The following is a 17,017-nucleotide window of genomic DNA, read 5'->3' on the forward strand; positions in this document are numbered from 1 at the left end:
TGTTATTAGTTGCAAGGGTAACAGCCCTGTGAAATCATATGTAGATTTAATCAGGAGCCCTTTCTTTTTGTAGAGGAAGTGGCTACAGCTTCGTTGAAACCAACTACATGCAGGAAAAAGGGGAGGGAGGGGGGTTGGTAGGCGTGTGTTTGTGTAAGCTCACAGGCAAGCTTATAGGCAGATAACAGATGAAACCACAGATGGTTGAGTGAGAGACGGAGTTAGAGAGAGAGAGGAGGTGCAGCCAGCTTAGCTCGCCTTAAAATAATTATGAGGCGACAGGAAGAACGAAGACGACTCAGGTTGTAACTAAGTGGCTGCCGCAGAGATCGCTGAGGAGAGGAGAGGAAAAAAAGCGACAGGAGAGGGAGGTAATCAAACGCGACGGACGACGGCAAGGTTTGGAACGCCGCCCGGCACTCAGCCGTTTGCCACTCGAGACATGCCGAGGGAGTCTCCAGCTTGTGGACTATAGTTTGGATGTGGAAAACTGCTACTGAGTTCTGATCTCAAGGCTCGGACGTACTGCTGGACCCGGTGTCACCACGGCCTCCCGCTCCAAACTCTGAAACCCGTGCCTGCCAATCAGTTGCTGTGAGGGATGGAGGTGGGCCGCAGGCCACAGAGACAGGTGCAGCTCTGAGAATCTCTGTGGGGGAAAAAGGTGAGGCTGCTCTGAAGCCCGAGGAGATGCATCTGAGAATCTGCTGCTGGTGAAATATAGTTGAATGTGTCATTATTTATTTTTTGGTGGAAACTAGTTTTTTTTATTGAACAAATTCAAAAGAAACATTAGGGGTTAGAAACATTAGAAAACCTTGCTGCAAGAAGGAAACCCCATCTCTCTTCTGTGACTGTTTTGGAGCGCCGGTTTTGTGAGGGGTCAAGACTTCTGTGCCAAGCCCCCAGGTCACCTGGCATGCTGGGATTATCCGTTGTCTTGGGTGGTGCACGCTTCTGCGCTCCGAGGATCTGTCTCCAATGACCGGCAGCAACAGCATGAGCAGTGGATACTGTAGTCTGGATGAAGACCTCGACGACTGTTTCTTTACAGCCAAGACTACTTTCTTCCGCAAGGCCAAGGTAATGTTAAAAATAGCGCCTGTCTGTTTGGGTTAGGCCAAGACACTCACCTGTCTTGTCCCCGGCACCTGGCCGCACACCTTTTGCAGTTTAGTGGCAGTTTATAAATACTAGTGATGAAAAGCAGCGAAACAAAACACGATGTACAGGCCCAGACCTTTTTAGGATGTACTTCTGGAAGGTTCTATTGAAATCTTAGCAGTTTAAGAGGTGTGACTTCCCTAATCTTTACAAATATACCATTTTATGAATTACAACTTTTTCAAATTGTACTTGCATCCTTTTTTAATTTCATAAAGCAGACATCTTGCGAGTTGAAGTGACAGGACTTCTTTTAAAGCCTTTTGTGTGTATATGATTGTGTGTGCGTGACAGTTAATAACTACCTTTAATTGTAGTATTATTTTCTATATGTGGAGAGGGGTTGAGTCTTGTGATTGATGCTGTTGAAACTCAACAAGACATCTTCCTAACTTTACTGTCAGGATTTGTGATTTGGATTCGCAGTGGATAGAGCGGTGAGGGACGTCTCCACACCGTAACCTTTAACAGCGCCATTTTTACAAACCTTCGACACGGCTGGTTGGGCAGATCTGCAAATGTGTTTCATAACGGTAGAGTGAAACCCCTGTCAAAGCGATCGTGAGTAACTGTCTCTGAGCATCACCGATCGACCATGGGGTTCAGTGGACAGTTTGAATCTCGGGAGGGAATGACCGGAAATCTTGAAGCCGCTTTGAATGAGGATGTAGAGGATTGCTTCCGCTTCCTCTTTCTCAGAGCTGTTTGACGAGTTATTACTTTTCATTTTCTTGATGCTCTTTAAGCAATAGCTTGGGCCACACACACAGTTTTTTCTACCCCTGGAACAGGCCTCTTGTGTTACTTTGTATCCGCTAAATAAAAGGTGTAATTTTTCAATCCTTTCTTCATTCTGGATGGAGAGGGTTGGCCTGGCTCATGGTGTGAACTGTCCAGTGGTTTCTAAGGGTGCCCAGGACATGATCTGGGGCGGGTAATCGCCACACGAGTTTCCACCCAGAAACTACACGTGAGACACAGTGAGGGTGTCAGTGTGATGTATGAAATATCAGGTATTTTTGTCCAGCTCATTGGAAGTGTCTTGTTTTGACACCTATCTGTGCCTGTGTTTTTTGTTGTTTTTTGGGGCTAAAATGGAAATCCCCATTGTAAGGTGTGCGTAACGTTCTCTCAGCTTGTACATTTCCATGTTCCTCCTGTCGTCCCACACGCTTCTTCACATACACTGTCACACACACATCTACCTCCCTCAGACACAAGTGTTTTGGTCACCCCAATCACTTTCCTCGAAACCAAAACACTGGTTCTAGTCCTGACGGTCCGGAAGTTTTTAATCGTGCAAAGGTTTCCCAGCCCCACGATGCGTTGATTATACCTCTCCTCTGTGTCACAGTGTGCATACGTGTACAGAGGACTCTCCCAGTGTGTCAAAGCTGTCTGCAAGTTTGTTCTGCACAACATAGTTCACATACCGCAACAGCAGTTGAACAAAGGGGAAGGAAACGCAACACAGCTCAGTCCTAATACAGTAAAGTCACTCAGTACCACTCAGTCGCTATGTTTAAAAGATGAATAACAATCGGTCGTTTTCCGAAAGGGATGTGTCCTCGAGGCCCGCATGCCTGTGCCCTCTGGCTACTTGACCTTTATCAGAGTCTCTGAGTGCTCCTCTGGTGCCTTCAAACGCAATTTAGGAAGGAAACGCTGGCTGATTGAAACAAAACTCGGCCCCTCCCCGGGACTGTTGTCCAGCTTTGAAAGCAGGTAGTGCTTCTGTTACCACACACACATATACACACACACACATACACACACACACAGTCTCTCTCTCTCTCTCGCTCTCACTCTCACACACACACACACACACACACACACACACACACTCTCTCTCTCTCTCTCTCTCACACACAGACGCACACACACACAAAAAACAGTTCAGTATTGCCGTGGCAATGTTTGTGAAAGTTTCATACCCGGTACAATGTAGGGAAAGCACTTTTTTTCAGGTTTATAAATAACCTCCACATTACAAATTAGTTTCTCCTGGTGCAACGCTTTTGACTTTTGCTGTCTATTTTTTATTTAAACCGAGATAACCACGCCCCCCAGCCCCCCACACTCATTCTCAGCCATTGCACAGAAAGTGTGAGAGGTGACACTCTGTCTGCACTATGTTTTATGCACTTCCTGTCGACTGCACTGTTGGCCTCACAGCTGAGCTCATTAAGACCGGTTTGAAAGCCCATTTTCAACTCCACACTAAAAGAGTATTTGACAGCGAGTACAAGTACAAGATGACTGCGATTGTGTGCCTGACAGACGACTGGATTTCTATTATGATCCCTCGGGATGAAGGTTTTTCTGTATTAGGAAATTATTTTGAGGCCGGGAGCCCTTCGGAGTTTGGGTTGCACTGGCGCTTTCACTCCGTGGAGAAAAACAAACACAACGTCTTTCAAGGCTTTTCCAAGGTTACGTCATCGCATTGTATAAGTGATCATTGGCGGTAACCTCCAGGGCAGTGCGCTATCTCTGCACACATTCTTAGGAGAGAATATACTCTTCCTTTTAAGGGTCTGTGTTTCTGCAGTGGAGGAGTGCAAAACCGAGTGGCAATCCTGGTTGCATGGAGAGAGAGAGAGAGGGGGTTGGTTGGTTGGTAGGGGCTTCTTCACTGATACTAGAAAGACCTTTACAGACAGAATTATTCATACGTATAGTGAGTCGCCAGGCATGAATTAGGGATGCGTGCCGACACAGTGAGATCTTTTATAATTGTGCTCCTCAGTGGTAGAGTCACCCAGTGGGCAGGATACCCCCCAAGCTGTCCCGAGCACAACAGTGTCATCGAATCCGGTGCGCGGGGGCAGGCAGGGTGAATTCTCCCCGACCGTTCCCCTTTGTTGTGAGCCTTCTGGTGGAGCTCGGCTTGCAGGGGGAATGAGCTCGCTGGCCCGTGCTTTCACATGCGCCGCCGTGTGCCGCTCAGACAGGGTTTAAATTTGGCCTGCCCTTGATCTGAGTGACTGTAATTCGGTTAATCAACATCAAAGAACGACTCGGCTCCCGAGGAGTTCGGCCGACCCTGATGAATTAATCACGGGACTGTTGACGCAGGGTTTGTGCCACTGCCTTTGCCGTCTTTCCTTTGAACCTTGACGTTTCGTATGCGTACCATCGTGGCGCTTTCGCTCCTAGCCTAGTGTTTTTCTGTTTGTGTGTAGTAGAATAAATACACATTCGGTGTGGAAGGGAACTTCGTACCCAGCTTGGTCACACTGTGTGCTGGCCAGCTGTAATCCTCTGCTTTCGTTTCCCATGAGGGGGCGTGAACTAAGAACGAGTCAGAGAGCACGGTGTATCAGCTATGAACTTTGGACACTTTCTTATCTCGCACAGTCTCTGGCCAAAGCTTAAGTCTTCCTCTCTGTGCATCTCCAATAAATACAACCTGCGTTCACAGGCCTGCCAACATACCAATCTGCGCATGGTGGGGACTGTTAAGTGGTATAGGATACGCTGCAATGTACATACAGGGAAATTGATCACCTTGTTCTTCAGTCTTTTCAGACTTTTCTTTTAAGGTGGGGATAGCAAAGGCACACACGCTTTTACTATCTGTACCATTGGGGATTAGGTCATTATCAGAGCCCCCTATCTTTGGCTCAAAAGCCTGATTCTGTTGATGGATTTTTCGCTATCTCTGCCAATACTCCCTAAAGCTGCTGAGTTCATGAATGGATTTTGCGGCCAGCGGGAGTGACTTTCTTCTTCGGTCGGGTCTTTTATCATGATCAAATTTCCACAGCGCAGCGTCACTGGTGTCTCGGTCTAGAAATCCTTGCCACTGTATTTAGCACCTCTCAACACTGCAGATTGGGATTGTGTGTTATTGTACACAGCGCTCCAGAGTCTCGAGTGGCAGGTTACAAAACACAGCAATAATGGAAGAACAAGTCCATCTGTACGTGATGTCCTTGGATGGTCGATGGATGTAGCGAAGAGTCTCAAAACTGTGTGATTTAGGATAGAAAGAAGGCGTAGAAGGCTGTGTTTTTACAGAAAGCTTCTTTAAAGGATAATTAGACTTCAGACTACAGCAATGCAAAACAGGTGGTCTACATACGCCAAAGGCATGTTACATTAATAATCCTGTTTCTCTTTTGGCGGTTTTTACGCAGTGTTATGGCTCTGAAGGCCTGGCTGAGTTCTGTGTCCGATCACTTCTCTACAATATCCTCTGATTAAAGACTATTGCAATAGCTGGAGGCTTCCTGAACAATGCATAGTTCAGAGCTGGAAGTGTTGCCACCAACCAGGAGAGATGTTTTGTGATTTTTATTTATCAAAAAGAAATGGCCGTCATCATTCACATTAGAGTTCACGTGTTAAAAGACACATCTGGGCATTTTTGTCTGCCTGTTTTCAGTTGAAATCTGTCTTTCATTCTGGGGCAGAATGTTGCACTGCAGATTAATTGGAATTCCCTGCTCTGATGTTTTACAAACGTGTGTGTGTGTGTGTGTCTACATGCGCAGTAGTAAAACATGTGAAGAATTATGAATTGACCAATTCAATTTAACGTAATTAATGTCATTTTTACATGAAAGTAGTGTCACTAGTGCGGGGTTTGACTTCTTCATTTGGGGGGATGAATCTGTGTGAGCAGTAGTGTGCACTTCACAGCTCAATCTCAAAACTATGTTCAGGCGAATCTGAAAAAAACTAAAATCTGTTTTCTTCAGCTTGGTTAATCTCAGATTATTCACAATTCAGTGCTCTGACTCTGAAGTATTAGTCTATTATTATAGTTTTTCTTGAAACTGTATTAATTCAAATTCATTTTTTTACTGGTTATGATTGTTTGCATTTCCTAAATTTCTCCCAGAAGAAAAACTCTACATAAATAGACTCTACATAGAACATCATCTAAAAAAAATATACATATTTCCTTGACACATGACAAGCCTGCTAAAGTCTTATTGTGAAAAAGAAAATATTGTTATCCAAAGAGGTTGATTCAAATTAGTGCTGGTATAAACTGAAACAAACACAGCAAAAAAGTCAACAAGAAAAGGTTGTGTAGTCCAGGCCACCTATGATAAATAAATCAGAGTTCCTGTTTGCTTGATTCACGGCTGAACTAGGGAACAATATTATTATTGTGTTACTGAAGTTCCTCTTCGTAGATTAATACAGAGTGGGATTGAGTCTGAATAACAGGTCACATAGGCAGCAAGTAGCTGCTGTTGAAGTTTAACACTTTTTCACACGCAAACAGCGGATGAGTAAGGGATCGTAATGACTGGATTAGCACCTCAACACAATCAGCAATTGCCCAGTGTTCCTGTTTTATTACATTGTCTTCTGACTCGTAACTGTTTGCTCTTGTGCTCACTGAAAGACACTGCACTAGGAATGGGCTGCCTGTTGTGCTGCCACTGCTTGGTCTTCATTGATTTCCCTGACAATGGCAGAGGAGCCGCATGCAAAAAATAAGTTATCTTTTAATTTCACGCTCATTTTAGTGACATCACAAAGCAGCATCCATCCAGTTCAACAGAAACCCCTACCACAGTCCTTAACGGTCTTCATTCCATTAAAACTCTGCATATTTCTCTTTGGTTGGTTTGTTCAATATATGACCACATCTCCCAAAGAAGGAAGTGAACGGACGGAACCTGAGTGAGGCTTGTACCCATGACAGAGTTGCGTAAATCCCGCCTTTTGTGTGAGAGGCCTTGTGGTCTGAGCTGCAGGTGGGACGACGGGACGCCTCTGATAGGACGTGACGCAACACGGCAGGCGGCAACAGCGGCGAGATCAGCGGTGCCTTATTGGTCAGGGACTAAGAGTGGAGAAGCCTTTATTTTTGTTTAGCAGTTCTTAAAGTGCTGCAAGAGGCCTTCAGTGCAAGACCACATGTTTCCTCTCTCCTTCAGCTGAGGTGGGCTGCTAATCCACAAGGTCCCATCCTGAGAGTTCACACTGTCTTCTGCACTTGCAGACAGAGCGCCGCCCGGGGTTGGGCAAAGGGGCTTTCAATCTGGACGTTCTCTGGGTCCTGGCGTTAACGCTGGCCTTCTTTTCTGGGCCGCACAGTCTCACGTACAGCCGTATCTGCACATCAGCAGTGAGTGAAAATAGGAAATGGGGCATTGGTTAAGAGCTTCCGTTCTCGGATTTAAGCTCATCTGCCTTCAGTTTCTTCACACACGAGTTTCTTTCTTTTTGTTTTTGTGCTTTATTTTCTTTTCTCTTCCGTGCTCTGGCCAGTTTCCCTCCTGTCACACATACAATGGTGTTGTGGAAGAACCCTGTTAAAACTCACAGTGGACTTTGGAGTCTAAGTGGACTTTACAGTGGGACTGTTTTTCTGGTGCAACTAAGACCCCCACATCTCAGCACACGATGAGACGATGCAGGGCGTTAATAGAGGCCCGTGGAAGCTGTGCAAAGATGGCATTTCCTGTACTTTCAGTGGAATGCCCAAACCCTGAATTCTGTGAGTCTCTGTGGGTCAGCCGTGTGTCTGGTTAGGGGACAGTCACCTTTGCCATGGCTTGCCTACGCATGCTTTGAGCCGGTCTGCAGCCGGGTGTGTTGATGACGCATCGAGTAACTTTTTCCACTGCTCCTTATGAGCACCAGAGGTTTAACCCGTGCCGGGCTCTGGACGCCTGATGGCAAAAGGTGGATGTGCTGTCCATGTGCACCACAAGCGCTTCTGCCCGAGAGGTGGCCAGGATTGTGTGTCGCAGTTATGGGCTTTGCGGAAACTCGATTTGTGACTCCCTCCCTTCCCCTGGCGCGGCGTCAGATGTGGAAGCGAGGTGTATCGGGTAACAGGTCCTCGACGTGCGGTGCGATGTTTTGAGGAAGTTCGCATGCCTGTCACCGTAGCAACGTGAAACTGAAGCGGCGTTCGCACTTCCTCTGATAGCAGCTGAGCAGAGAGTGCGGAGAGAGAGAGGACTACGCTGTGCTCGTACATTCATACACTGAATTTACTCTGACTTCACTATGAGGGATGAATCAACCGTGTTAAAGCACATGTGCAAAAGTATAACTTCCCAACACTGCTGGAAATGAAAATCAACCGGGCGGGGTCGTGTCGGGCAGCACGATGCACTGATACTGATACTGATACTGATACCCTGATTCAACCATGTATTGAAACCCAGGAGTTATGGGCTGTTGACGGCTGGTAGAAGCTGTCAGGGGAATTTGTTTAATGGAAGTGTCCATTTGCCAAAAAATAATAATCAAATCCAGTTTAATTAACTAATTTAGAGAGCCTGTTTGTTCCCCCCGACGAGGTGAACTATTCCTGTGAATAATGATAGAAGAGGGATCCGTATAATCCTGCACGACGTTGTAATTGTGCTAGTTGCAGCACAGTGCTGAATTTCCCTGATAATGAATGCCCTCGGTGTGCAAGGCATTAGTATACCGACCGCACATTTTAGGAGCTGCTGTTATAGTCAGAAAATAATTACCCTGCCTGCTACCTGCACTTGTGCACTGTTGAACATCCCTGTAAGAGATACCATTGTCAAACAGATGGAAATAAAGTGTACATTAAACCCCCCCACTCCTGTTCCCCTTTCTTTCTTCCCTGAGTCAGCATGCTGGATGTGCGCTAATGTGTCTCTCTGCGGTTTACATTAGTGCGTTTCTGCTGTTTCTGCAAGTCTGGGGGGGCCGGGACCCTCTGTGGTCTGCTATGAAACTGAGGGAGGAATGTGCCCGATTCCTGTTATTAGAAAATGTGCGAGATTGTTGACTTTTCCTGCCTACGGACTTGGTTCCGTGTCCGATTGCCTACATACCCAGTCAAGATCTCTTTTGTTTGCGTGCCAGGAGGCCGGTGTTTGGACAGAGCCTGGTTGTTAGATACGGTCTCACGGTAGCCATCTTTAAAGGGCAATAACTGGACCTTGAAAGAGACGCATGGTCAGAAAGAGTCGTAGGTGTTGCGCCACGCTTCACCACCCTGGAGTTTGATTCAAAGGCCGTTCCAAACCACGGCACCTGATCTAAGTTGGTTGTTCCGGTAATCATGGTGACGCACAGCCTACCTCGCCTATCTGTGGCGCATTGTAATGTGCTTATCCTATTATTCTAAAATGGGAGGCTAATCTGGATAATGGACATGCATTATGTCATTCGTTCCTAATGCAGTTAAAGGTTGGGTCTCTGGGTAGGCGCAATCGATCGATTCATTATAAATGGGAGAATAGTTCTGTCGCTGCCCTGCGCTCCCCACTCCATCTAATGTCTTGAGCAGCTTGTGCAAACGGGCCCGGCTTAGTTTACACTTCAGATACTTGTCTGACACCCACAGCAGTGCAATCTGCCGCCAAGCCCGGCGAATCGGGAGAAACCTGTTCAGTTTCCCCATTAGAGGCCTTCGGATCAGAACAGAACAGATTTGTAGAGGGGGATATCAGGAAGAGATCATCTTCTCTCTCTCTCTCTCTCTAATGGTACCCTGTCACTCAGAACCATTGAGAAGAGCGTCTTGCAGGAGAAGAGTTAGTTTCTGCACGTTTGGGGTTGACAGTTGACAGAGTTGATTGACATGAAGAAGGAAATGGCCTCTGATTTAGCGAATGCTGTAAAGCGACACAGATCGCACAGCTGAACCGAGAGTTTATCTTCACACTAGCAGCTGCTGCCACAGTTCCTGGAAAAACTGTTCCCAGACCTAAGGGTCCATTACTGTATGTGGGGGGGGGGGGGGTGTTTTGTTGGTGGGGGGGGTTCTCTGCGTTCCTGTACTTTATAGTGAGCAGTACAGGGACCTTTCTGAGATAAAGCCATGGCCGTATTTCTCTTCAGACATCCATCGCAGTACAGTGACTCTGCGCTTCTGCCATCTGTTCCTGTGGCTAATATTAATGCTGCAGTATGTATGAGCCATTTATGAGCCATTTAGACTCATGCAGGGTTTTGATGTACAGCACAGACTCACACACCACGTAAAAACACTATTAATAGGATATATGTGAGTTTATTAAACACCTTAGATCAGCTCTTGCTGGTGTTGATTTAAAACGGCAGGTTTGACACCAGCTTTTCTATCGATGCTCTTCCAGTGCCGAGCCCCAGGGCTGTATTTTCGCATTGGCCTGTGTATGAATCTGTTGCTGCATCGCCTCTCCTTGCCGTTTACTGGGACTCGGAATCGCTCCAGAAAGTGCATCTGCAAGTAACAGACTTGGCTCTATCTTCCTTTTCCAGTGTGGCACTTTCCTGCCTCTAGGTGTCCGTTATTTACTGGACTTTCTCCGTCCGTCCGACCAGCTGCTCTTCCTGAAGCCTGTTCTCAGCGCTGCGTGTTTGTCCACAAACTGCCGTTCTGTGAGCGCTCCTTTGCCCTTTGTTTGGAAAGTAAACACTTACTGTGTTTATGGAGCAAATGTGTTGAGGAAGTGCCGGCGGTGTATATTTAGCCTCAGAGAGCCAGGCGGTTTGTTTTTTATTTTTGTTCGTTTGTCGCACACAACGGGCAGGAATTCCTCGGGGAGCATCCCTGGGGGAGAGGGGATGGCCGGAGACCCCCACACACAGGGAGAGAAGGGGATGCCAGGGGGATGTGCTTCTGTACATCCCAGCAGCGCAAAAACTCCCAGAAAACATTATACAAGTGCAGCCTCCTTTAAATAACCAAACACCTGCCACACCGACACAATGCAAAATAGACCCCCAACTTCAACCTCTATATTAGCATATCAGTTCAATGAAATGATACCTGAGGACCCCACCCCCAAAAAAAGAAACAGAGCAGAAATCTACACACACACAGCTAGCATGAATCACGTTGTCATAGAGAGGTTTCTTTATCTTTTATTAATGCATCTCAGCCCTAATTGTAGACCGTGTTATGCCGGGCAGTTTCCAGTGCGTGTGCCGGTTGGTGCCACGCCCACTTCCTGCCAGACAGAGGTGCCAGCTGCGTGCCACAGACTCCCAGAGGCCCGGTCCATCCTCTCGCTAGGAAGCGCTTCGTACATCCAGCCTTCCGTGCAAGTCCAACATGAGGCACAATTTTTGTGTGTGTTCTTCTTTTCTTTTTTGCATGATCTAAAAATACCTTTGTCAATATTTTTTTAACACCAGCCTGGTTGCCTCCTGAAGTGTTGTTGCAGACGTTTGAGAAATGGCTTTACATTTGTCACTGGTCAGGGTAGAAATACAGGGATTTATATTTCCATAGAGCATCAGCCTGCCCTTCATTCGCACCTGTGTCCTCACTTCCTGGTTCCCAGTGTTGACAGTTCAGGTGGCATTTAAATAAAGCCCTTAAGAACACAGTTAAATACGAATAGTGATGGAAACGGGACCTTCTGCCCTTAGCTCTTAAGTCATGGGGCTTTGCTGGCTACATTTACTTGTGGTTATTGAATAACATTGTGTAGCCCGTTGTCATCGCCAGAGCCACACGTAGCTTTCCTGACTGGGCCTGGAGGGAGGGAAAGGTCAGGCCTCGTTTCAGGTTTGCTGCAGTCCTGAAAACGCATGCAAATCCGATGTTATCCTGACTGCCAAGCCTGTGACACTAACCAGACTCCGGGAGCCTCAGTCATTATTCAATTTAACCAGACTGGGGAAGGATAATTTAGTTGGATGTTAGTAATGCAGGGTTTTTATAGATTTAGAGGATGGATGCACAAAGTGGAACTTAATTGAACGCAAATGAAAAACAAAAACAACAAAACAAATACATACACCCATACGTACAAATGTATTTATTAATTAATTCACAATTAGGCTGCAGTCAGTGGCTGGCTGATTAAACTCCATTTCACGCTGTTTAAATACATGTATTCAGGCGTTTTAAAGACATCTCCTCTGAGGAATTTTATGTTGCTTTAAAGCAGGCTGCTACACAACCATGTTAAATTGTGTCCTAAACTATAATCACTACTGTAAACCATCGCTGTTTTATTATATTGTTGTTGGACCAAATTCCCACCAAGCTGGCATCACTGGAGAGGATTGTAGAAGCGGTTCGTACAGCACTGCATACCGAGTTCAATTATAGATGCATGTATTTTAATTTTAGAAACCTTTCAAAGCTATTCACTGCCTCCATCTATATCTATATGCGTCACTTACTTTGCAAGGGATGTATCCAAAAATCCTCTCAAACCATCACCTCCAAAAATAAAAACAATAACAACGTAACCAAACGAATAAGAAGAACCAAGATGTATGTAGGTAGGTTTTTTTTTTTTAAATTATGTTCCAGAATAAATGTGTTAAAACATGTTGTGCCCATTCATGTGTGTGTTGGAGGTGGCCCAGTCTGTCTCCCGCCTGGCTGGACTGATGAGTCCTCTGTGACGTCAGTAATGTATTAGATTGCTACGGGACTGCGGTGAGGTTGGCTGTATCTGGGCCTTAATGCCCTTAAATGAGGGTGGAAGTGGCAGCAGCACGTCTTGTGGAGCCGGTTACTGAGAGACGATGGATTCTTACATTATCTGGACTGCGGCCGCTCCCGGAGAAAAACACAGGGTGCGTGCATTAGTGCGGAGTCACAGCAGCTAAAAATACTGCTGTTATACATCTCTGTTGCTAAGGCTTGCCGAACAGTTTTCAGTGTGAATTACAATAAAAACCCCCCTACAAAATACAACAAAAAACTGGGATTGACATCGACCAAACTTTTCCATTAACGAGAGAAACAATTACAATTACAGCTCCTGCTACCGCTGTGGGTTGTTGTTTGCTGCTCCTGCTGTTATGATTCCTCTTTAAATATTTCATCACCCCTCCCTGCTCTCTGATTACCGCTGTTATATAATTGTCGAACAAAAGAAGCAGAGAAACCTAAAACGTGTCCGAGGCCAGTAAAGCCCCAGGGAGCGGCCCTCAGCCAGCGCTGACACTGTTATGATAATAAGTAGCGTTTGAAATAAATCAGTGTCTGAACTGAGAGCTGAATATATGGGAATGGGTTTATGTTGGTCTAAGGGTGACTTCAGATTCCTCTGCTGTCTCAAAGTGTCTGTTGTTTATTTATTTTTAACAGCTGACTACTCTAAATAAATCACACACACTGTGTAACTGCATGTTACTGAGACAGTGGACTGAAATCTGTACATTAAAGATAGACCACATAGTTCTTGTATATGCCTATGGTTCATCCATACGTCCACGTATGTTTATGCTATGTTCGAACCATAGACATACACAACAACTATGCTGCCTATCTTTAATTTGGTGACCAATCACAAGTGTCCCTTAGCTTAAGCTGTTGTACTAGTCACACAGTGTTACAGTGTGTTACAGTGCAGTCTCAATAGTCCAGCTAACTCAGTTGGTAGGCCACATGACTCTTAATCTTGGGTTCATGGGTTGAAGCCCCCCCTACAGCAAGATATAATATTTTAACAAAATAAAACAAATAATGAATTAGAATAAATATATGCATGAATAAATATCTGTATAATTTTTCTTTATAATACAGTAAAAAGTGTGTTGTTTATTTTATCTCCTTACGGTACAGTACAACAGGGGTCTCCACTACTGTTCTGCACCGTTCTACAGTGATGCATAGTTCTCCTGTGCATCATTGGAAAGCTGAAGTGCTCATTGATAATGTCAGTGCCGGTACTGGGGGGCAGTTTCAGAGACGGTCCTGGACCCTCTTCAGTTACTGTCCTGGTGCCAGACATGGTGGTTTATTCCTGTCTTGGTCGTGAGGGATACAGTCAAACCGGTATGTAAGTCAATGTCCTAAAATGGTCCTGAATTTCCAACCCTGGAACCACTGAGATATTGTGAAAACAGCAGCTTAGCTAATTCAACCCTTCTGATGCTAAAATACACCCAGAACGGGCTCTCAGTGAGGGGCCTGGTTTAGCACTATTGGAGTGATTTCTGATAGTAAGTCCTAAAATGATTTTCTTCGGCGCCCATGAGTCTCATGAATGGAAACTTCGCACAAGCAGAGAAATTGCCACACAGGGATGATTTCGCAGCTCTTGTCTCGACCCATCTCTGTTGCACAGTTTCCTTCACTTTTTTTTAGGCCTCGTGAGGGATGTCCCTCCTCCCGGCTCGGCCCTGTTCTGCCAATTTCAGCTCAGCCTGAGAGATAGAAAGGATTTAGAGAGGAAAAACCAAGCGAACCAGGAGGAGCCGAGGCGGGCCGTGGAGGGGACACGGACACTGCTGTCCCGAGCTGTCCCTGTGTGTTGCTTCACTGCTGCGGGAGTCACGGTGGACCATTGATGTGAAGCCAGCTCCTAGGAAAGCACAAGATCGTGTCTGTGGACTAACCTTGCAGCGCTGCACTAGATAACAAGGCGTGGGGAGACAGAAGCACCTAGTACTCTTATACAATTTTTTTTGAGTATTAAAATTCCTGCTGCTGCCTCTTATCTCGCCCCAATATGCAAATGACATTTCCTGAATGTAGGGAGCGGATTGCAAGGAGCTCTTCTCACCGCCGTCTCAAAGCACTGATTAACAGTAAACGCTTTACATACGAACTGTAGGCGGCTCCTGCGTCTCTTGGCTAATTAGGAGGTATTGTGTGTATCAGCCGGGTGTAAATGAAACAAAATGTATATTTAAGCCACAATGCAAAACATTGGGTTCTTTGTTTTGTTCTAGTTATGCAATCTTTCGTTTTTGTGACTAACAGAATTCGCACCCTTAAGAAAGCAGGCCTTTATTTGAACAGGGCTTTCGGTTACTTTTCTAGCCGCCGCAGGGTCGAAACCACTTAGACAGAACAGTGTAGAGAACAGGAAGAGGCAAGATCTTAGATTATGGGGGAGGAAAAAGGAAGTACAATTATGTATAACATAACTGTAGCCAAAGTGAGGGGGGGTAATCAGAAATGTGCAGACAGTTGATGTAGTCAATCATAAAGGGTTCAATCAGATGACTGCTGTTTATTATTTTATACAAAACACTTAAGCAATTACTAGGCAGCACAAATGGCTCGGCTCCATTAGAGCACTTCTCTGCGCTGGTGGGGGCTGTGAGTGTCTCAGGAAATGCTGAACTGTTACTGTCTGGCTACGAGTAATAGGACAGTCACAAATCAGCATCTTATAACCATCTCCTCGGGCTGGTCTCACAGGTGCGCCCGCTGAGCTCTGCGACGCATAGAGGGGATGTGGTGAAACAGAGGGACAATACGACCTCTGTCTGTGGGCTGTGGAGCATGAAGTTGGTTTATTGATTGTTTTAGCTCAAGCACTGGCACAGCTCACAGACCTATAGATGATAGATTCTCAAATCTAAAGTGCTTGGCCCCGACCCATAATGGTCCCTCAGAAACGCTGTGGTTCAGTGTCTCTGTCATTGCTCAGTGTTGCTTACCCGGCCAGCAGGAATAACAACATCAATCATCATCTTAGTGGAGTTATGTACCCCGACTGCCTTACATGGGAGGAGAGCCACGACCGTAAACAAGACCGTTATGCCTGCGTGTCGCATGTCTTCTGTCAGACGCTCACCAACACACACAGATGCCACGATTCTGGATTCGATAAGGGTCTTTTATTTGTGTTTCCTTTGAAGGACGCAGGCTGTCTGTGTCATCTGTGTGTTTTAGCCATTAGATGCCCGCGTCCACTAGTCCAGGCCCTGGGGTGGGTGTGTGCGGGAGGTGCTGTTGAGACAGGCGTGTTGACACGTGTGCTCCCTGTGTTCCAGAATGCTGCAAAGGAAGAAGAGGAGAAACCAAAGGAGCTCTCGAAGGACGAGATCAGGGCGAAGATCGATGACTACAACGCCAAGGTCTCTGAATGTGTGGGAATGAAGCTGGTAAGAACTGCACCTCTATAGCGCCTTATAGACGAATACAACAGCTGTGTACACAGCCATTCACATCCACTGCACACACAGAGCTCTGACCTCTCCGCTCTGGAGCCACAAACTCCTAAAAAGGGAATTGTGTCTGCTGTGTCCTCACCGGCTACACAGTTCTGCAGATATATATTTATAAATATAAATATATTATTACAGCCAGTACCAATTTCATTGAGAAATGGTGCCAGAAATGGGTTTCACTTTCTTTTGTGTGTTACAAGTGCAGTTGTCGACCCAGTTATATGGGAGAGTGTTTAAGTAATGTGCTACATGCTGTGTGACACGCTGACGGTGGTCCTGTTGTGAGTGTGGGGTTGTGGTTGGGGGGAGACTGGGGCGGGGGGCGGCAGTACAGCACTTAAGTGTTCGCACATGAAAATCCACTCCCAGCTTAATCCCTTTTCCATTGTAAACACGATCTGAGCTTCACTGCGTGTAGAGTGTGGTTTCTCTCCTCTAAGGCCGCTGTGTGTTGGTTTGACTGACGGGCCGTGGGTTTCTCATCTTCACAGCAGAATGAAAAGAATTATATATATAATAATTGTGTGAAATGTGAAGCACATTTCTGGCATCAAGTCTTTGCTGAGAAAGATCGAAAAAGAAACGGGCAGAGATGTTCACTGAGAGAACGAACTTCTAGATTTTGCTCGAGGTTGTTCTCTGGGTGCAGCGGGCAGACGTGACTGACCAGAGCCGTGTGTCGTGTTTTGTGTGTTGTGCGTGTTGTGCAGAGCGAGGACGGCACCTACACCGGCTTCATCAAGGTGCACCTGAAGCTGCGGCGGCCGGTGACGGTTACGGGGGACGGCTCGGACCGCAAGACGTCCTTCTACCTGCCGCTGGACGCCGTGAAGCAGCTGCACATCAGCAGCACCACCATGGTCAGCGAGGTCATCCAGGGGCTGCTGCGCAAGTTCATGGTGCTCGACAATCCCCGCAAATTCGCACTTTACCGACGGACGCACCGCGACAGCCAGGGTGAGCGCAGGAGCAGGGTCCCGCACCGGGGGGCTTTTATAATCCAGAGCCATTTATTTCCAATGTTTTTACA

The 17,017-nt window shown here is 46.3% G+C and overlaps 1 protein-coding gene across 1 annotated transcript in view; it reads left to right on the forward strand.

The window, feature by feature from the left end:
• Positions 1-17,017, forward strand: part of rassf5 (Ras association domain family member 5) — a 45,612-nt gene that overhangs the window by 26,214 nt on the left and 2,381 nt on the right. Inside the window, exons 3-4 of the mRNA XM_066703288.1 lie at positions 15,811-15,921; positions 16,698-16,944. Coding sequence (XP_066559385.1) covers positions 15,811-15,921; positions 16,698-16,944 — 358 coding nt within the window. The remainder of the gene's footprint in view (positions 1-15,810; positions 15,922-16,697; positions 16,945-17,017) is intronic.

This window comes from Amia ocellicauda, chromosome 5 (assembly GCF_036373705.1).
Source record: "Amia ocellicauda isolate fAmiCal2 chromosome 5, fAmiCal2.hap1, whole genome shotgun sequence".
Lineage (NCBI taxonomy): Eukaryota > Metazoa > Chordata > Actinopteri > Amiiformes > Amiidae > Amia > Amia ocellicauda.